Here is a 22,713-nt window from a genome sequence, read left to right on the forward strand (position 1 = left end):
GAGACGGGGGCCCCGCGCCCCTCGCCCTTACCTGCTGAGAGCGGGAACTGAAACTGCTGCGCCGGCTCCTCACACTATGTGAGCTCACTGCGCTGTGAGCAGAGTGCTCGCTGTGCGTGCTGTGCCGGTCGAACTCGTCAGTGTACGGGTCCCGCCGGCTGCATTCGTCGAAGCTTGCGTCATACCGAGGGTCATACTGCCAGAGCTCCTCGTACCCATTCCGCCTTTCAAACAGAAAGAAATTGGGTTAATTTGTATTTTTTTTAAAAAAGGAAAGCAGCCTTGAAGAAAAACTCCGTCCCCCAGCCTCCCAGACTGGAAGAGCTACGTCCCCAATCGCAGAGGGCCCCCCACCCTACCCCACCCCAATCATGGAATGTGTGGATTGAGGGGAGGAGAAAACACCGGGAAGCCAGTTACCTTGGCGTGTGGGGCATGTGCAGAGAGTGACGTTTCAGCAAATAGCAGTGCAATAGATGGTGCCTTGCCCTGTTCTCCCGTCCTGTCGTGTGGGCGCTGACACTGGCTGGGTACAGTTCCCTGCCCCCCCCCCCCCCGTGCGTACGGCAGTGTAGTGGTTATATTACTGGACTAGTAATCCAGAGAACGTGAGTTCAAATCTCCACCAGGGCAGATTGAGAAATTAAATTCAATTTTTAAAAAATCTGGATATAAAAGTGACCGTGAAGCTGTTGGATTGTCAGAAAAACCCAACTGGTTCACTAACGTCCTTTAGGGAAGGAAACCTGATCTGGGCCTACATGTGACTCCAGTCCCACACCAACGTGGTTGTGTCTCAGAAGTGGCCTAACAAGATACTCAGTAGGGCAACGAGGGACGGGCAATAAATGTCGGCCTTGCCAGCGATGCCCACACCCAGAGAACGAATAAAAAAAAAGTTCAGGCTCAATTCCTGGGCTGTGCTGAATTAGTCAATCGGAGCTGGACCAGAGACCACATCTTATAAAAGGAGAGTTGTTTAACATTTAACACGCACGGTCCATGTGATCGCCTGGACTGGTTTCGATCGCCTGAGGGTCTCGGAGAGGAATATTACAGATTTTCTTTTCCCTTTCTGGCCCTGGGTTTTTTCTGGTTTTTTTGCCTTTCCCAGGAGATTGCATGGCGGCCGGTGGGCTGGGAGGAGGGGGTGGTGAGATGGTCTGGTCACGATGCTCCAGGTGTCGGGAATGTGGGGCAGGCGTGATGGACTGGCTGGTCTATGCCTGCCCGTCACTGCCATATGTTGGAGTAGGTGTGTTCCAATTACTCTCTATCTCTGTGTGTTAGGGATGAAGAGAACGATCAGCCAGAGGGCCCCCCCCACCACCCCCCAACACAGCGACCCACGTTGGAAAATGCACGCGGGCGGATCTCCGGGGACAGCACTGGACTCTGCTGTGACGCCGCCGATAGTCAAATAGCCTGCCGACATTCACTGCCCAACTGAAGAACGGCCACTTGGGTGAGGCAGCGAACTGTCCCCAGGTCGAGTCAATGTCCATGGTGGGTGAGGGGTAGAATAGGACTAAAAAATAAATACACCTGTCGCACTGCCATTTGCTGAAACATCACTCAACGCACGCCCCCCCCAGCCCAAGATAACCTGACTTCCTGATGTTCCCCCCACTCCACACCTTCCACGATTGGAGACCTATTCTCAGCCCTCCAGCTAAGGCTACTCGGATCCCGGTAACTAAACATCACAACCATTCTCCAAACCCCAGACTCCCCGAGGGAACAGCCACAGACCCCACAGCCCTCACTGCCCCTCCCACCTGTGGGGGGAGTATTGAAGCTCACTTAGCACCTCACTCTGGGCGATACGGTTCAGATGTGGAGGGAGCTCAGGGCACTGATCCGCATCGTGTCAGTCCAGTGCCCCCCAAGCAAGGATGTGCCGGGGGTGCTGGAGGCTGACAATTACATAGCACAGAAACAGGCCATTCGGCCCAACTAGTCTATGCTGGTGTTTATGCTCCACACGAGCCTCCTCCCTCCCTACTTCATCTCACCCTATCAGCATATCTTTATATTCCTTTCTCCCTCTTGTGTTTATCTAGTTTCCCCTTAGATGTATCCATGCTATTCGCCTCAACTACTCCTTGTGGGAGCGAGTTCCACATTCTCACCACTCTCTGGGTAAAGAAGTTTCTCTTGAATTCCTTATTGAATTTATTAATGACTCCCATTTTTATGGCTCCCGGTCTTTGACTCCCTTCCTTCCTCCTCCCTCCTCCTCCTCCTCCTCCTCTCACCATCTAACATCTCCTTCACACCAAAAATAAATTCACCCGAGAGAGAACTGAGCTACCAAATAAACTAGAGCCGGAAATGAAACAGGGAACTTCCACAAAGTTACGGGACACGCATCACACCAAACTGCATGAACAGAATTGGAGTTCTCATTTTGAAACCTCTCATTTTGGAGGTGCTGCCCTCTATAAACCACCCCCCCTCCAATTACATAGCAACACAGGAACAGGAGGAGGCCATTCAGCCGCTCAAGCCTGTTCTGCCGTTCAATTAGATCATGGCTGATCTGTACCTTAATTCCATTTACCTGCGTTGGTTCTGTAACTCTTAATACCCTCACCCAACAAAAATCTATCAATTTCAGTTTTCACATTTTCAATTGACTCCCAGCATCAACAGCTTTTTGGGGGAGAGAGTTCCAGATTCCCACTCCCCTTTGTGTGATGAAGTGCTTCCTGACATCACCCCTGAATGGCCTGGCTCTAATTTTAAGGTTCTGCCCCCTTGTTCTGGACTCCCCCCACCAGAGGAAATAGTTTCTCTCTATCTACCCTGTCAACTCCTTCAATCATTTTCAACACCTCAATTAGATCACTCCTTAATCTTCTATACTCGAAGGAATACAAGCCCAGTCTGTGCAACCTGTCCTCGTAATTTAACCCTTTTAGCCCCGGTATCATTCTGGTGAATCTGTGCTGCACTCCCTCCAAAGCCCAGAGTACCTGATCTGAGCCCCAACAAGGCTGTCAGAGACTCATTCTCTCTCTCCCCATTCCCATCACCCGCAATCGTCAGGGTAGCACAACATATCTTAGTGGAATTAAGACTGTACGAGGCCCCTAAGAAACGACAAGCTGCGGGAGAAGAGCACGGTCCCGGAAGGTTTGTTACTCACCTGTAGGGCTCCCGGTAATAAGGATCGGGCGCAGGATAAGGTCCGTAATACCAGTATGCCCGGTCGTATTCCCTGTAGTCTCTGTATCGAGGATCGTAGGCAGCTGAATCGTACCTGTCCCAGTGAGCTGGGTCTAGCAACAAAACATAGCAGACACGGACTTGCAATGCATTTTAAGAGGGAATGAACGAGAAAAGAACTTGCATTTCTATAGGGCCTTTCACGACCTCAGGACATCCCAAAGCGCTTTAAAGCCAAGAAGTGTAGTCACTGTTGTAATGTAGAAAACGCAGCAGCCAATTTGCACACAGCAAGATCCCACAAACGACTAGATAAATGACCAGATGTTGCTGGTTTTTTTTTTAAAAAGTGATGTTGGTTGAGGGAGTAATGTTGGCCAGGACATTGGGGAGAACTCTCCTGCTCTTCTTCGAATAGTGCCATGGGATCTTTTACATCCACCGGAGAGGGCAGAACCCTTAGTTCTGAGAATAGCAGCATGGGGAGGGGGGAGGGAGACACACCAGGGTTAACACAGCTCCACCTTAGCAGCTAAACATCGCAAACCTGCTCAGTTACCAGTGAACATCATCAGCTAGGCTGGTATAAATACTGGCAACACATCGCAGCTTAGGGAAAATTGGAACAGAAGGAGGCCATTCAGCCCCTCAAGCCTGTTGCGCCATTCAATGAGACCATGGCTGATCTGTATCCCAACTCCATTTACCCACCTTGGCTCCATATCCCTTAATACCCTTGGTTGCGAAAATTTATCGATCTCTGATTTAATATTATTAATTGAGCATCTACTGCTTTGTAGGAGAGAGTTCCACACTTCTACCACCCTCTGTGTGAAGAAATGTTTCCTCACTTCTCTCCTGAATGGCCTGGCTCTGATTTTAACGTAATGTCCCCTTGTCCTAGACTCCCCCCACCAGCGGAAAAAGTTTCTCTCCATCCACCCTATCAATTTCTTTCAAAATCCTAAAAACCTCAATCAAATCACCCTTTAAGCTTCTATACTCCAGGGAATACAAGCCTAGTTTATGTAATGTCTTCTAATTTAACCCTTGGAGCCCTGGTAACATTCTGGTGAATCTGCGCTGTACTCCTTCCAAGGCCAATATATCCGTTCTAAGCTGCGGTGCCCAGACGTTGGTCACCAACTGAAAAAAAGACAGGTTAATGTTTGAGACCCTTGATCAGAACTGGGGTGTGGAGTGGGAAGCCCTACAAAGGGGCTCTCCTGCTTGACTAGGTGGGCGATTAAAGGGGGCGGGGAGCGCGATTAGACTGGGTGGGATATTAAAGGGTGCGGGGAGCGCAATTAGACTGGGTGGGATATTAAAGGGTGCGGGGAGCGCTATTAGACTGGGTGGGATATTAAAGGGTGCGGAGAGCGCAATTAGACTGGGTGGGATATTAAAGGGTGCGGGGAGCGCAATTAGACTGGGTGGGATATTAAAGGGTGCGGAGAGCGCAATTAGACTGGGTGGGATATTAAAGGGTGCGGAGAGCGCAATTAGACTGGGTGGGATATTAAAGGGTGCGGAGAGCGCAATTAGACTGGGTGGGATATTAAAGGGTGCGGAGAGCGCGATGAGACTGGGTGGGATATTAAAGGGTGCGGAGAGCGCAATTAGACTGGGTGGGATATTAAAGGGTGCGGGGAGCGCAATTAGACTGGGTGGGATATTAAAGGGTGCGGGGAGCGCAATTAGACTGGGTGGGATATTAAAGGGTGCGGGGAGCGCAATTAGACTGGGTGGGATATTAAAGGGTGCGGGGAGCGCGATTAGACTGGGTGGGATATTAAAGGGTGCGGGAAGCGCAATTAGACTGGGTGGGATATTAAAGGGTGCGGAGAGCGCGATGAGACTGGGTGGGATATTAAAGGGTGCGGGGAGCGCGATTAGACTGGGTGGGATATTAAAGGGTGCGGGGAGCGCGATTAGACTGGGTGGGATATTAAAAGGTACTTAAAGTTGGCAGTAGAGAAAAAGTACTGGAGAAACTAATGGGATTAAAAGCCGATAAATCCCCTGGTCCTGATGGCCTACATCTGAGGGTTCGAAAAGAGGTGGCTATAGAGATAGCGGATGCTTTGGTTGTGATCTTCCAAAATTGCCTAGATTCTAGAATGGTCCCAGCAGATTGGAAGGTAGCAAATGTAACCCCGCTATTTGTCAGGAAAATGCTGGAATCCATTGTTAAGGAAGTGGTAACAGGGCACCTAGAAAATCATAATATTGAAGAAAATCATAATGAAGAAAAATAATAGCACTAAAGAGTGACAAATCCCCAGGACCAGATGGTTTCCATCCCAGGGTTTTAAAGGAAGTAGGTGAGCACATTGCAGATGCCCTAACTATAATCTTTCAAAGTTCTCGAGATTCAGGAACTGTCCCTCTAGATTGGAAAATTGCACATCACTCCGCTTTTTAAGAAAGGAGAGAGAGGGAAACCAGGCAATTATAGACCAGTTAGCCTAACATCTGTTGTGGGGAAATTGCTGGAGTCTATAATTAAGGATAGGGTGACTGAACACCGAGAATTTTCAGTTAATCAGAGAGAGCCAGCATGGATTTGTGAAAGGTAGGTCGTGCCTGACAAACCTGATTGAATTTTTTGAAGAGGTGACTAAAGTAGTGGACAGGGGAATGTCAATGGATGTTATTTATATGGACTTCCAGAAGGCATCTGATAAGGTCCCACATAAGAGACTGTTAGCTAAGCTCGAAGCCCATGGAATCGAGGGAAAAGTACAGACTTGGTTAGGAAATTGGCTGAGCGAAAGGCGACAGAGAGTAGGGATAATGGGTAGGTACTCACATGGGCAGGATGTGACTAGTGGAGTCCCGCAGGGATCTCTCTGTCTTGGGGCCTCAATTATTCACAATATTTATTAACGACTTAGATGAAGGCATAGAAAGTCTCTTATCTAAGTTTGCCAATGACACAAAGATTGGTGGCATTGTAAGCAGTGGAGATGAAAACACAAAATTACAAAGACATATTGATAGATTAGGTGAATGGGCAAAACTGTGGCAAATGGAATTCAATGTAGACAAAAGTGAGGTCATCCACTTTGGATCAAAAAAGGATAGAACAGGGTACTTTCTAAATGGTTAAAAAGTTAAAAACAGTGGATGTCCTAAGGGACTTCGGGGTTCAGGTACATTGATCATTGAAGTGTCATGAACAGGTGCAGAAAATAATCAAGAAGGCTAATGGAATGCTGGCCTTTATATCTAGAGGACTGGAGTACAAGGGGGCAGAAGTTATGCTGCAGCTATACAAAACACTGGTTGGACCGCATCTGGAGTAGTGAGTGCAGTTCTGGGCACCGCACCTTCGGAAGGACATATTGGCCTTGGAGGGAGTGCAGCGTAGGTTTACTAGAATGATACCCAGACTTCAAGGGTTAAGTTACGAGGAGAGATTACACAAATTGGGGTTGTATTCTCTAGAGTTTCGAAGGTTAAGGGGTGATCTGATCGAAGTTTAGAAGATATTAAGGGGAACAGATAGGGTGGATAGAGAGAAACTATTTCCGCTGGTTGGGGATTCTGGGACTAGGGGCAGATTCTAAAAATTAGAGCCAGACCTTTCAGGAGTGAGATTAGAAAACATTTCTACACACAAAGGGTGGTAGAAGTTTGGGACTCTCTTCCGCAAACGGCAATTGATACGAGCTCAATTGCTAAATTTAAATCTGAGATGATAGCTTTTTGGCAACCAAAGGTATTAAGGGATATGGGCCAAAGGCAGGTATATGGAGTTAGATCACAGATCAGCCATGATCTTATCAAATGGCGGAGCAGGCTCGAGGGGCTGAATGGCCTACTCCTGTTCCTATATTCCTATAATATGAATAGGCAGAGTCAACACGATTTTATGAAAGAGAAATCGTGTTTGACAAAATTATTTGAGAGTTTTTTGAGGGTGTAACTAGCAGGGTAGATAAAGGGGAACCAGTGGACATAGTAGATTTGGATTTTCAAAAGGCATTCGATAAAGTGCCAGATAAAAGTTTGTTACGCAAGATAACGGCACGTGGGGTTGGGAGTAACATATTAGCATGGATAGAGGATTGGTTAAAGGTCAGAAAACAGAGAGTAGGGATAAATGGGTCATTCTCAGGTTGTCAGGCTGTAACTAGTGGAGTGCCGCAAGGATCAGTGCTTGGGCCTCAGCTATTTACAATCTATATTAATGACTTAGATGAAGGGACTGAGTGTAATGTATCCAAGTTTGCTGACAATACAAAGCTAATTAGGAAAGTAAGCTGTGAGGAGGACACAAAGAGTCTGCAAAGGGATATAGACAGTAAGTGAGTGGGCAAGAAGGTGACAGATGGAGTATAATGTGGGGAAATGTGAGATTATTCACTTTGGTAGGAAGAATAGAAAAACAGAATATTTTTTTAAATGGCAAGAAGCTATTAAATGTTGGTGTCCAGAGAGACTTGGGTGTCCTGGTACAAGAAACATAAAAAGTTAGCATGCAGCTGCAGCAAGCAATTCGGAAGGCAAATGGCATGTTGGCCTTTATTGCAAGGGGGTTGGAGGACAAGAGTAAGGAAGTCTTGCTACAATTGTACAGGGCTTTAATAAGACCTCACCTGGAATACTACATACAGTTTTGTTCCCCTTATCTAAGGCATGATACACTTGCCTTAGAGGTGGTGCAACAAAGGTTCACTAGATTAATTCCTGGGATGAGAGGATTGTCCCAGAAAGAGAGGTGGAGTAGAATGGACCTATACTCTCTGGAGTTTAGAAGAATGAGAGGTGATCTCATTGAAGCATGTAAGATTCTGAGGGGTCTTGACAGGGTAGATGCTGAGAGGTTGTTTCCACAGGCTGGAGAGTCTAGAATTAGAGGGCATAGTCTCAGGATAAGGGGTCAGCCATTTAAGATTGAGATGAGGAGGAATTTCTTCACTCAGAGGGTTGTGAACCTTTGGCATTCTCTACCCCAGAGGGCTCTGGATGCTGAGTCGTTGAGTATGTTCAAGTCTGAGATGGATAGATTTTTTTGGACGCTAGGGGAATCAAGGGATATGGGGATCAGGCGGGAAAGTGGAGTTGAGATGGAAGCTCAGCCATGATCTTACTGAATGGTGGAGCAGGTTTGAGGGGCCGAATGGCCTACTCCTGCTCCTATTTCTTATGTTCTTATGTAGAGAGTGAGATTAGACTGGGTGGGATATTTAAGGGTACGGAAAGTGAGATTAGACTGGGTGGGATATTTAAGGGTGTGGGGAGGGAGGAGAGTGGGATTAGACCAGGTGGCTCCCGAGAAAAACCTTGGTATAGAATTGATGAGCCAAAGAATGTTCCAATACCGAAACACATATGATTCTGAAGTCAGCACAAAGCATTACATGGAGTATCTTATCTTACTGGTGCAGTACAGATTAAATATTAACAGTCAATATATCAGTTACGAAACCCACGTCCTTTCATTAAATAAATCCAGGCACAGTTTGATAAAGTTAACAGGAGTAAGAGTCAACGTACAGTCAGCAGTCATCGCCAGCAGTATCTAGCGGCCACTCCGAGGGCACACGCAGAGGTTTGGGAGCAGGCCATCCACTCTAACCCTCAGAATGACACACAAGCAACTACTTGCATTTATATAGCGCCTTTAATGTAGTAAAACGTCACAAGGTGCTTCACAGGAGCGTAAATCAGACAAAATTTAACACTGAGCCGCACAAGGAGATATTGGGACAGGTGACCAAAAGCTTGGTCAGAGGGGTAGGTTTTAAGGAGCGCCTTAAAAGGAGCAGAGGAGGCGAGGCGGAGAAGTTTAGGGAAAAAAATTCCAGAACTCAGGCTCGAGGCAGCTGAAGGCACGGCCGCCAATGGTGGAGCGATGAAAATCAGGGATGTACAAGAGGCCAGAATTGGAGGAGCGCAGAGATCTGAGGGTTATAGGTCTGGAGGAGGTTACAGAGATTGGGGGGAGGGGGACGAAGCCATGGAGGGATTTGAAAAGGATGAGAATTTTAAAATCAAGGCATTCCTGGACCGAGAGCCAATGTAGGCCAGCGAGCACAGGGAGTGATGGGTGAACGGGACTTGGTGCGAGTTAGGATACGGGCAGCAGAGTTTTGGATGAGCTGAAGGTTCTGGAGGGTGGAAGATGGGAGGCCGCCCAGAAGAGCGTTGGAATAGTCGAGTCTAGAGGTTGACCAAGCCAAATTAAGGAGGATGGGAGAAAAGGTACTTTAAAAAAAACACTTAACGGTCTGGTTCAATTTTTAAAAAGTCATTCTTGGGATGTGGGACAGCCGACATTTATTGCCCATCTGATGTTGCCATAACCGGCTAGGCCAATTCAGAGTCATCCACGTTGGTATGGGACTGGAGTCACATATAGACCCAGACCGGGTAAGGACGGCAGGTTTCCTTCCCTAAAAGGACATTAGTGAACCAGTTGGGTCTTTATGATAATCCAACAGCTCCAGGGTCACTTTTACTGATCCCAGCTTTTTATTTTTAGATTTATTTTAAAACTGAATTCCAATTCTCAAACTGCCCATGGTGGGATTTGAATTCATGTTCTCTGGAGTCCAGGCCCCTGGATTACTGGTCCAGTAACATAACCACTACACCACCGTACCCACGGTGCAGCACAATTATATAACCCAGCAACAGCCTGAGCAGGAAAAGGCCATCAGACCCAACAGCCTCATCCCTCCTTCGGTCTCACACCGAGTCATGGCTCAGTGATACCACTCTCGCCTGAGCTCGTTGCCGTGAGTTCGATCCCCACCCCAGGACTCGAGCCTCTAACCTAGACTGACAGTCCTGCGCAGTACTGAGGTACCGTCCTTCAGAAGGGACGTTAAACCGAGGCCCCGTTTGCTGGTGCCTCGGATGGACATTAAAGCTCTCAGGGCACGGGGTCCACGTCAGGGGAAGAACAGGAGTGGGTTAGATGTGATGCCCTCCACAGTAGAACAGCCTGCTGATGCTCAATGTCTAGCCTGAGCCATGAAGCACACAGTGGAGGGCAGCCAATACCTGCAAAACCATCTGGAGGAATTTAACATTCCTCAAAATTACTGAACATTTAACTGACCCGTTGCTAAGTGCAACAGAAACAGCTCCCCACAAGGAGAACAAGTGATCTCTCTTACCTCTGTACTGGTATTGTCCACTGTAATAATCTGCATAGTAACCAGCTTGGCCCCCTCGTCCTCCTCGTCCACCGTAGGGGTCTTCAGGGTACCCTTGCCTGAGGAGGTCATTAAGCAGAGAGGAGTGAAACTTTTACTGAAGGTTCTCACTTGATGCCTGTCCACGGTGAGGATTCGAATGTCGACTAAGTCCGATCCCACCCCCACAGCCCGTCCAGCCTCCGGTGCAGACACAACCCACCCACTGTCACAATATCGCACGGATTAACAACGAGAGGGGTATGAAGGGGGTGCACTCGAGGGGAGAAGAGGGAAGGTGAGCAACTACTTCACACCGAGGGTGTTGAATGAACGGAATGGACAGCCCAGAGGTAGAGTGGAGGCACATTCAAAACAGAGCCAGAAAATACTTTGGTGAAAAAAAAGTGATTAAGGGACAAGAGGGAGTACAGAATGAAGGGGCGCAGAGAGACCGGCTAAGGAGATCAGGGTAGGATTAAGGGTATTGGAGAAAATACGGGGTGGGGCTGAGGGGAGGGAGAGAGAAAGATAAAAAGAGAAAGAATACAGGGTGGGACTGAGGGGTACGCGAGCTGGTGAGAGAGTGTACTAGGTGAGACAGACAGCGTGCCCCCTCCTGCCCCCACCAACCACCTCACAGGGATTGCAGCTGGAAGGCTTAAAGGAAAACGAGGCCAAATACAAATGAGTGAACACATGCGTCTGCATTACTCCCCATCTCCTCCAACTAACCAGCTGAGAATGGGGGAGGTTTGTGAATGAATGCACCTGCTTGTGCCGTGCTGAGCAATGGAGAGCAGGTGGGGTGGGAGCTTCCAACCCGGCCTGTGCTTAATTATCACATCTGAGGTGCAGTTAGTGGGAGGGCGACAAACACCTTCAGTCAATGCCACCCTCCCACCCCCACTCCAAAGCTTTGGGGAGTGGAGACTCAGTAACAATAACAGCCGGGGTTCCTGATCCTGATTCCCATCCAGGGATTCCCGCTGGAAAGTACTTTTTAAAGAAAAATTCATTCTGGGGATGTGGGCGTCGCTGGCAAGGCCGGCATTTATTGCCCCGTGAGGAGGCGGTGGTGAGCCGCCTTCTTGAACCGCTGCAGTCTGTGTGGTGAAGTTTCTCCCACACTGCTGTTAGGTCGGGAGTTCCAGGATTGTGACCCAGTGACGATGAAGTTGAGGTGATGTGTGACTTGGAGGGGAACTTGGAGATGATGGTGTTTCCATCCACCTGCTGCCCTTGTCCTTCTAGGTGGTGGGTTTGGGAGATGCTGTCGGAGAAGCGACTTGTATGTGGAGAGATGGTGACAGCAGCAGTGGGTTCGGTTACGATGCCCTCAATGCTCCAAGAGCCTGTCTGACTGTCGAGACTCACAGCGGAAGGATAGCGAGTGGAGGAAGGTTTGACCCGTGGGACGCCGACCCCAGCAAGTCAGCATCTTTCAGGACAGGAGGGGGGCATGGAGAAGCAAACACAAGTTTGAATGCAACTTTTAAATCCATTTCCAATTGGACCATCCATTGAAGCAGCTTGTGTCAGCACCTGTAAAAATCAGAGCTAAAAACACTCCTGTTGTGAAGTAACCCACCTGGACAATGGTCTGTCAGAGGACTGACTCGCCCTAGAGCTGGGCCGACTGATCCTCTCCCTCTCTGGCTCCTTGTAACCCACGTTATTGGCATCATACCTGGCATATCGGACATTGTACCGCCGGTATGGGTCATCCTGAAGTAAATGGACATGAGTTAACACCAGGATCACCAACCATCGCGGTACCCTAACATCACCGGTGATCAAACATTAAACGCTTCAACTGGTTAGTGGTCCTGGGTCAATATTTATCCTTCAACCAACACCATTAAAACAGATCAGGTCAATAATCTAATTACTGTTTGTGGGATCTTGCTGTGCGCAAATTGGCTGCCGTGTTTCCTACATTACAACAGTGGCTACACTTCAAAAGTACTTCATTGGCTGTGAAGCGCTTTGAGACGTCCTGAGGTTGTGTAAGGTGCTATATAAATGCATAGACCAGGTTTGCATTCCCTCCAGTATAGAAAATTGAGGGGTGATCTAATTCACAGAAATCACAGAATATTTACAGCACAGAAGGAGGCCATTCGGCCCATCGTGTCCGCGTCGGCTGAGAAACGAGCCATCCAGCCTAATCCCACTTTACCGCATTTGGTCCGTAGCCCTGCGGGTCACGGCTCTTCAGGTGCACACACAGGTTTTTTTTTAAAATGAGTTGAGGGTTTCTGCCTCTCCCACCCTCTCAGGCAGTGAGTTCCAGACCCCCACCACCCTCTGGGTGAAAAAAACTTTCCTCATTTCCGCTCTAATCCTTCTACCAATCACTTTAAATCTATGCCCCCTGGTTATTGACCCCTCCGCAAAGGGAAATAGGTCCTTCCTATCCACTCTATCTGGGCCCCTCATAATAAAGGAAAACAACCCCAGCCTATCCAATCTGTCTTCATAGCTAAAATTCTCCAGTCCCGGCAACATCCTCGTAAATCTCCTCTGCACCCTCCCTATTGCAATTACATCCTTCCTGTGATGTGGTGACCAGAACTGTGCGCAGTACTCAAGCTGTGGCCTAACTAGTGTTTTATACAGTTCCAGGATAACATTCCTGCTTTTATATTCTGTGCCTCGGCTAATAAAGGAAAGCATTCCATGTGCCTTCCTAACCAACTTATCTACCTGTCCTGCTACCTTCAGGGGGAATCTGTGGACATGCACTCCAAGATCCCTCACTTCCTCTACACCTCTCAGTATCCTCCCATTTATTGTGTACTCCCTTGCCTTGTTTGCTCTCCCCAAATGCATTACCTCACACTTCTCCGGAGTGAACTCCATTTGCCACTTTTCTGCCCATCTGACCAGTCCATTGATATCTTCCTGCAGTCCACAGCTTTGCTCCTCACTATCAACCACACGGCCTATCATTGTGTCATCCGCAAATTTCTTAATCATGCCCCCTACGTTTAAGTCCAAATTGTTAATGTATACCAATAATTGAGGTGTTTAAGATGATTAAAGGATTTGATAGGGTAGATAGAGAGAAATTATTTCCTCTGTGGAGTGCATCGAGACTGCTCCTTCCCACCCAGTATGCACACACCTGCACTTTCCAGCAGGAGTCACTGGAGAGGGAGCTGGAGCAGGAACCTTGGCTGATTTGCTTCCCCCCCCCCCGCTCACTAGCCCAGGGGCGCAGAGGCTAATTGTAACATCCCAACCATCACCCATCCGGGATGGTGCCCGTGGGCCCTTCAGCTCAACGCCACATTGGGAGGTGCCTTTACAAATTCATCTATTGAAGGAACGCACCAAGTCCCATTCACCTATCACCCCCCTGGGCTCGCTGACCTACATTGGCTCCCGGTCCGGCAACATCTCGCATTTCAAATTCTCATCCTTGTTTTCAAATCCCTCCATGGCCCTCGCCCCCTCCCTATCTCTGTAACCTCCTCCAGCCCTACAACCCTCCGAGATCTCTGCGCCCCTCCAATTCTGGCCTCTTGCGCATCCCCGATTTCCATCGCTCCACCATTGGCGGCCGTGCCTTCGGCTGCCTGGGCCCTCAGCTCTGGAATTCCCTCCCTAAACCTCTCCGCCTCTCTCTCCTCCTTTAAGACGCTTCTTAAAACCTACCTCTTTGACCAAGCTTTTGGTCACCTGTCCTAATATCTCTATGTGGCTCGGTGTCAAATTCTGTCTGATTTTTGCTCCTGTGAAGCACCTTAGGACGTTTTACTACATTAAAGGCACTATTTTAAAAGCATCCAAAAATCCACCACCGATACCCCATGAACTGGATTACGCGCAAGTTACTGAGCTACAGAACGGAATGACAGCTACAACAAACAGAGAGAAAGGAGGCAGAATTACCTGGTAGTACGGGTGGTTGCCCATGGAATCCATTGGAGGGTAAGGCACCTGCTGGCCGGCTCTGGAGTCCAGGGGCGGGTAAGACGGGTATGGCACAGCGTAAGGATGTTGGGTGTCGGCGCTGTAGTCCTGATACGCGTACGGATAGGTGTAACCGTAGCCCGTGTGCGGCTGGGGGAGAGGGTACGGGTGCTGTGGCGTCACCGCCGATGGTAGCTGCGGCATCTCATGGTGCGAGGGCGGCTGATGTGCGCCAGCTGCCGTCACCGGAGCTTGAGTCGCCTGTTGCTGCGCCGGAGGCTGGGCAGAACCAGGCCCCTGGTACCCATAGCCCGCCGGCGGGTACTGGCCGCCGGGAGGCACCGGCAGGCGCTGGCCCAAGTCGTGAGCTGCAGGCGGCGGAGCAGCCTGCTGTCCGGTCACCGCGCTGATCGGCTGCTGCTGCTGTTGGACGTCTTTGGTGACCTGCAGATAGAAACTTGGTTTGTCATTGTTGTAGAACCCTGCTGTGAAAGTCTGGCACGCAGCAGGGTGCTGCGTGGTACCAGCAAGCGACAGGGAAGCGGTCTGATTAGTACCAGCGGAGGGCTGATTAGGCGGAGTGCGGCGCAGAGTGAAATCAAGCAGCTCGCAGTTAGCTTCGGGCCGATTAAACGCTCGATTCCTGGCGTCGTCCTTGCCATCGTCGCCAGGCGGCTGAAGATTGGAAGTCGGGGTGATGGCGGCTGCACTGGGAGCCCGGCTGACCGGGGGGCTGAGGGGGGTAGCGGGGTCCGTCGGCAGTCCTTCAGCAGCCAGCCTGAGGTGTCGGCGGCCATTGGCGGCCAGGTTGAGCAGTGATCCGAGCGCGGGATTCGGTGGGGCGGGGCTGGAGAACGGTGAGGCCCGAGGGAAGGGCGCTACACACTGGCCGTCACCCCGGTCTCGGAGGGGCCGGTCGGGGCTGGGCGCGTGAGCCGAGCCGGAGCTCTGTAGAGGCCGAGCGAGCAGCAGGGGCTGGCTCTGCGGGCTCGGCGTGGCCGGAGACGGGACCAGCAGCGTGGCGTAGCCGGGACTTGCCTGGCTTTTCAGGGCTCCATCTTCTGCCCCCTGGGGTGGGTTTTCCATGTTCCCTGGAGGCGCCTCGCCCCCAGGGCTGCTCCGCTGCGGCAGCTGCACGGGATAGCTTGGGCCCGTGGCGCTATCTTCCGCCAGTTGGACTACCTCGGCGTTTGGTTCCTTGGCTGCCACGTGCACCGCCGGCGCGGCCGGTGCCAGTACAATCCCAGCGCAGAAGCTCGGGAGTTCACTCTGCGCCCACAGGGTGGCGGCCGGACTCTCCGATTGGGCCCGGGCGTTGTGCGCTCTCGAGGACGGTCTCTTCTCCGGCGCCTCCAGCATGGGACGGGCGGGGCTTTCGGGGACCCCTGGGCCGGCATAGAGATTTGGGCGAAGACGCAGCGGCCCGCGGATGTTTTCCAAGTTGTCCGGTGGCTGTTCGAGGTTGCCGGGGGAGACGTCCAAACGGGCAGCCCCTTTCCCCTGCCCCGCTGTCTGGTGCAGCTCCATCACCATCTTCGCCTGGTCCACTTCGGCAGGTTTGACAGCCAGCTGGCCGTGCGACCGGACTGGTTCGAAGGAGCTGTTAGCGCTGGCTTGGAAGGTGGCCATGGGCTTTGGGGCGCTGGGGGTGGGGGGCTGAGACAGCTGACTGTAGTACACTGCCCGGCCCACCCCCTCCCCGCCGGGGTGCGAGGGGTCCCGGCCCAGGGGAGAGGAGTCGATCTGCTCAAAGAAGCGGGAGGGAGAGTCGGCGGGGGGCTTGCCGCTCTCTTGCTGAATGAAAGTGCTGGTCGGGGCTTGGGACCTCCTCAGGCTGGACCCGCTGCCATGACTGGTGCTGCTGTGGTTGGAGGAGATGCTGTCCGATCGGAGAGGATGAGGCGCCGAGTCCGGGGTCTCCAGGTTTGGTGCTCCTCCCCCTGCTGGAGTTTTGGTGACGTGCAGCCCTTGGTTTCCCAATCCTGGCACGGGCTGGAACGCTGAGGGGATCCTGCCGGGCTCGCTGGGCAGCACCTCCTGGTTCTGGATGTATTCGGAATTCTCCTCATTGTCCATCGGTGGTCCTTCAACTGCCCCCCGAGGGTCCGCGGCCCCACCAGGCTCCCCGCTGTAAACGCCATGCAGCACGGCCGCGTGCGGGACGAAGCCCCGGGGATCGATGCCAGCGGCTCCCCGGCTCACTGCCGGTTGCTGCCCGGTGCTGCTGGGGTCGGGCAGGGACGGCACGCCATACAATGGCACGGAGCCGGGCTGAACGGGCTCAGCGACCGGGCCTCCAGGGCCATGCCGCCTCTCGGCCTCCAGGGTCTCCTCGTTCTCCACCTCACCCCCTCTGAAAAACACCGAAACTGTCCCCGGGCCGGGGTCCGCCGGCGGAGACCCCAGGTGCCTGGGGTGGGGCGCAGCCTGCAGCGGGCACGGCTCTTGGGGGGGGCCGGGCGCCCACTCTTCCGGCCGGCCGAAGCCCGGGCTGGCAAAGTTGTGCTGCCGTTGAGGAAGGCCGTGGAAGGGAGTTGGCCGTCCAACGTCTCGTCGCTCTACTCCGCGTTGCTGCTGCTCCGTGACGGCAAACTGCGCCAGGGACTCCGGCGGCGGCTGGTGTGGCAGGTGATGGTTTTGGTGAGGCGTTACAGGGAGCTGGGGCTGAGGGACGCAGTAACCGCCGAAGCCCTGGGTCTGGGGGTCACTGGGCTGGAAGTAGTTTTGGACGGAGGGAGGCCGGCTGCCGTGACTCACCACCCACTGGGAGGAGGAGCTCGGCTGGGGCGGGAAAGCAGGAGCGCCGGGAACGGTGGGAGGGAAGGGCAGGGGCTCGCGGCCTCCCTCCAGCCCGTGGTGGGGCCTGGCATGCTGGGGGGTGGAGCCAGGGCGAGGCCCTGCTTCGCTGCTCTCCGGTCCCAGCCCCGTGTGAAAGTACGAGGGCTCGGGGGGCAGGCAATGCCCGGCCTCTGCGCCATGAGGGGGGGGCACAGGGGAAAAGCGGCCACCATCGCTGAACCGGGGCGTCGGGAGGGGCAGAGGGGCCGGCGCGCCGTACGGCTCGCACCGATCCCCCGCCGCGGCGGACGGACCGGGAACCTGCGCCTGGGCTACGTGCGCAGCGTCTGCGGGCCACCGAGGTGGGGCGTGATTCCCATCCTGCCGGCTGGGGAACAGCGGCGGGAGCAGCGGACTTCCGTTGGCAGCGCTCCGCGGCGACGGCAAATCTCCAGCGTGGATCGGCTGGCTGAACCCGAAGGGATTGGTGACCGGCGGAGGTGGTGGTGGTGGGGGGGCGGGGGCTCCTGACAAAGGGGTGTTGGGCCGCCTGAAGGGGGCGTTCCGGCGGAAGGCGTTGGGGGCTCCCCCGCCCGGCGGTGGCAGTGCTCCAGCGGTGTTGCCGATTCCTGGCGACGATTGAGGGGGCGGTGGCTGCATTGCCGGGCTCTGCATCGAGGCTGGCTGTGGTTGAGAGACGATCTTCGGGGGGTGCTGCGAGGCTGCCAATCAATCCCGGTACCTTACGGGGGAGAGAGAGACGCAGACGGTTAGTTTTCCAGGAATGAGCGCCCCAGACCAGCGAGTCGGAGCTTCCCGTCGCAAACTGTTCCCCCCCACCACCAATCAATGCAATGGGATATCAAACTAGCCACGACATTTAATTGTGATATGTTTAAAGTACTCCCACTGGCCCCTTTCTCTCCTCCTGTCACTACACCGCATTTCTCATCCGAGAATCTGAATAGCTATCTGGCCATGGGGGGCTTCACAATTGAACCCCATGCTGTGCTTGCCCAACACTGACTCATACATGTGCCTGCAGGGGTGGCTGGATAGGGATCAGAAGCAGGAACGCTGGCTGGTTCCCCCCCACCCTTCTCCCCATCACTGGCCCGCTGAGGCAGAGGCCCATCGTAGCCGCCCAGCTGTGTTCCGTCATGAAAAGGGGCTGTGACCCTGGCACCTACCTGCTGCGGCTCAGTGCTAACTCGCACCAAGTCCCGTTCACCCACCACCCCTCTCGATCTCTCTAACCTCCTCCAGCCCTACAACCCTCCGAGGTCTCTGCGCTCCTCCATTTCTGGCCTCTCGCACATCCCCAATTTCTTCGCCCCACCATTGGCGGCCGTGCCTTCAGCTGCCTAGTCCCTCAGCTCCGGAATTCCCTCCCTGAACCTCTCCGCCTCTCCCCTCCTTTAAGATACTCCTTAAAACTTATTTGACCAAGTTTTTGTTCACATGTCCTAATATCTCATGTGGCTCGGTGTCAAATTTTGTTTGATAATCGCTCCTGTGAAGTGCCTTGGGAGGTTTTACTAGGTTAAAGGCACTGTATAAATGGGAGTTGTTGTTGGGGAAATCTACCGACTGTGCCATGAGAAGGTAACAGACTGGGGGAAGGCCAGGGTAGGAAATGTCCAGCAGTACCCGAGGCAGTGGGTGCCCCGAGCACAGGGGTGAATGCTGTGGATCCTTGGGGTGTACTGGGTAATGTTTAAATCCCCACTCCCATTCATTTCCGGTGTTCCAAGTTGCTGACACTAAGGGATCTCAGTGATTTGAGATTTATCCACTAGTGAGGCAACAGCACTCGTCAAACCTCCACCGTTGGAAGGTTCGAGTGAGAAATACAAGCACAAATAGGGCCCCATTGCCTGGGCTTTGAGGGGTCGATCGCCAGGGCCTGGTTTAAGGGGGGGGGGGGGGGTTGGGAGCACATATGGCCCCTGCAGCCACAGGCTGGACATCCTGACTGACAGGATATCCCGAGTTTGGCTGCATTCAGACAGACAGAAGCAGGAAGTTAAATCTCCCAATGGGAGTTGGCTGGACCTTTAACTCGCTATCCATAGTTCACAAAAACAACCAGCAATCTGATCGGTGCAAAAAATCTAAACACATCAACCTTTTTTCTCTCTCCCTTCCCTTCCCTCTCCACTGCCTTCCAACAGCATAACCTATACCATGGGCCAGATCTTGCGGCAGAGGGGAACTCACACCCCACGTTGTTAAATTAGACTTTTATCTGCACCCTTCAACTCGAAAAATGTCAGTCTTTCCAGCACAGACCAGAAAGCAAAACTGGGAACTCCCTGCTTTTAACAAACCCCCACCCCCCAAAAAACAGGTTAACTGGTTGCTGATTTGGTGGGGGGAGGATCTTGCTGTGCACAAAATGGTTGCTGCATTTGCCAACAAAACAGTCACTGCACTTCATAATTTATCAGCTCCAACGCGCTTTGGGGTGTTTCCGCAAGATGTGATTCGATGATATAGAAACTGAAGTTTGTTCTTTCTTTCTACAGCTCTATATAAACCTGCATAAACTGCAGCTCATCCAAAACTTCAGCTGCCTTTGCTCTAAGGTCTGGAATTCCCTCCCTAAACCTCTCCACCTCTTCAGAACAGATCTAGCAGCTCAAAACGAGGCATCCATGAGGCGCTGTGGGCCATCAGCAGCAGCAGAATTGTATTCCAGCACAATCTGTAACCTCATGGCCCGGCATATTCCTCACTCTACCATTACCAACAAGCCAGGGGATCAACCCTGGTTCAATGAGGAGTGTAGAAGAGCATGCCAGGAGCAGTACCTAAAAATGAGGTGCCAACCTGGTGAAGCTACAACTCAGGACGACATGCATGCTAAACAGCGGAAGCAACATGCTATAGACAGAGCTAAGCGATTCCACAACCAACAGATTAGATCAAAGCTCTGCAGTCCTGCCATATCCGGTCATGAATGGTGGTGGACAATTAAACAACTAACGGGAGGTGGAGGCTCCGTGAACATCCCCATCCTCAATGATGTTAGAGTCCAGCACGAGTGCAAAAGACAAGGCTGAAGCGTTTGCAACCATCTTCAGCCAGAAGTGCCGAGTGGATGATCCATCTCGGCCTCCTCCCGATATCCCCACCATCACAGAAGCCAGCCTTCAGCCAATTCGATTCATTCCACGTGATATCAAGAAACGGCTGAGTGCACTGGATACAGCAAAGGCTATGGGCCCCAACAACATCCTGACTGTAGTGCTGAAGACTTGTGCTCCAGAACTAGCTGCGCCTCTAGCCAAATTGTTCCAGTACAGTTACAACAATGGCATCTGCCCGACAATGAGGAAAATTGCCCAGGTATGTCCTGTCCACAAAAAGCAGGACAAATCCAATCCGACCAATTACCAGCCCATCAGTCTACTCTCAATCATCAGCAAAGTGATGGAAGGTGTCATCGACAGTGCTATCAAGCGGCACTTACTCACCAATAACCTGCTCACCGATGTTCAGTTTGGGTTCCGCCAGGACCACTCGGCTCCAGGCCTCATTACAGCCTTGGTCCAAACATGGACAAAAGAGCTGAATTCCAGAGGTGAGGTGAGAATGACTGCCCTTGACATCAAGGCAGCATTTGACCGAGTGTGGCACCAAGGAGCCAGAGTAAAATTGAAGTCAATGGGAATCAGGGGGAAAACTCTCCAGGAGTCATACCTAGCACAAAGGAAGATGGTAGTGGTTGTTGGAGGCCAATCATCTCAGCCCCAGGACATTGCTGCAGGAGTTCCTCAGGGCAGTGTCCCAGGCCCAACCATCTTCAGCTGCTTCATCAATGACCTTCCCTCCATCATAAGGTCAGAAATGAGGATGTTCACTGATGATTGCACAGTGTTCAGTTCCATTCGCAACCCCTCAGATAACGAAGTAGTCCGAGCCCGCATGCAGCAAGACCTGGACAACATCCAGGCTTGGGCTGATAAGTGGCAAGTAACATTCGCGCCAGACAAGTGCCAGGCAACGACCATCTCCAACAAGAGAGAGTCTAACCACCTCCCCTTGACATTCAACAGCATTACCATCGCCAAATCCCCCACCATCAACAACCTGGGGGTCACCATTGACCAGAAACCACATAAATACTGTGGCTACAAGAGGTCGGAGGCTGGGTATTCTGCGGCGAGTGACTCACCTCCTGACTCTCCAAAGCCTTTCCACTATCTACAAGGAACAAGTCAGGAGTGTGATGGAATACTCTCCACTTGCCTGGATGAGTGCAGCTCCAACAACACTCAAGAAGCTCGACACCATCCAGAACAAAGCAGCCCGCTTTATTGGCACCCCATCCACCACCCTAAACATTCACTCCCTTCACCAACAGCGCACCACGGGTGCAGTGTGTACCATCCACAGGATGCACTGCAGCAACTCTCCAAGGCTTCTTCGACAGCACCTCCCAAACCCACGAACTCTACCACCTAGAAGGACAAGGGCAGCAGGCACATGGGAACAACACCACCTGCACGTTCCCCTCCAAGTCACACACCATCCCGACTTGGAAATATATCGCCGTTCCTTCATCGTCGCTGGGTCAAAATCCTGGAACTCCCTTCCTAACAGCACTGTGGGAGAACCGTCACCACACGGACTGCAGCGGTTCAAGAAGGCGGCTCACCACCACCTTCTCAAGGGCAATTAGGGATGGGCAATAAATGCCGGCCTCGCCAGTGACGCCCACATCCCATGAACAAATTTTTTTTAAAACTTGCTGCTTAAAACCATCCTATCGCCCTATTTGGCTCGGTGTCAAATTTTGTCTAATTACGCTACTGTGAAACACCTTCAGACGTTTTACTACATTAAAGGCACTATATAAATTCAAGCTGTTGTTGTACCCCCTGAACCAAGGGCACAAGCTAACCACTTCCCTTCAATGTATAATCTGATTACATACGGTGGTGTAGTGGTTATATTACTGGAGTAGTAATCCAGAGGCCTGGACTGAATGTGAGTTCAAATCCCACCATGACTGTTTGAGAATTTGAATTCAGTTCAAAAGAATAAAAAGCTGCAATCAGTAAAAGTGACTGTGAAGCTGTCGGATTGTCGTAAAAACCCAACTGGTTCACTAACGTCCTTTATGGAAGGAAACCTGCCGTTCTTACCCGGTCTGGGCCTATATGTGACTCCAGTCCCACACCAATGTGCTTGACTCTTAACTGCCCTCTGAAGTGGCCTAGCAAGCCAAGCAGTGATGGGCAATAAATGCCGGCCTTGCCAGTGACGCCTACATCCCAAGAATTAATTTAAAAACAAATAATCAAATAAAGCCACACGAGTTAAACGTCAACAGTTACTTGTACCACTTACAGTGGATTTCTGAACAACACAATACAGCGCAGTACTGCACCCAGTACAGTAACACAGCCGAACGTTCCGACAGCCATCTTACGGAGGGATAAAGCAAAATACGTTTCACAAGCAATTTCACCAGAACAATCTCTCAGTTTAGGCAGCATCTCAGGAAACAATAAATCAAGCAAGAGAGTAAATAGTGAATCAGTTGGTGAATCAGTAACAAGGAGACTGTTTTCATACACAGAGGATTGTAAGAACATGGACTTCTTAAACAAAGATGGCTATTGAGACAGAGACTGTAACGTCATTTAACACGGACAGGGATAACACTTTGAAAGGGTAGAAT

The 22,713-nt window shown here is 51.7% G+C and overlaps 1 protein-coding gene across 1 annotated transcript in view; it reads right to left on the bottom strand.

Moving 5' to 3' along the window:
- Positions 1-22,713, bottom strand: part of LOC137300725 (protein transport protein Sec16A-like) — a 65,808-nt gene that overhangs the window by 35,489 nt on the left and 7,606 nt on the right. The window contains 5 exon segments of the mRNA XM_067969994.1: positions 32-224; positions 3,152-3,284; positions 10,305-10,402; positions 11,914-12,050; positions 14,223-17,763. Of these exon segments, the coding sequence (XP_067826095.1) occupies positions 32-224; positions 3,152-3,284; positions 10,305-10,402; positions 11,914-12,050; positions 14,223-17,696 (4,035 nt within the window). The 5' untranslated portion in view covers positions 17,697-17,763.

This window comes from Heptranchias perlo, chromosome 31 (assembly GCF_035084215.1).
Source record: "Heptranchias perlo isolate sHepPer1 chromosome 31, sHepPer1.hap1, whole genome shotgun sequence".
Lineage (NCBI taxonomy): Eukaryota > Metazoa > Chordata > Chondrichthyes > Hexanchiformes > Hexanchidae > Heptranchias > Heptranchias perlo.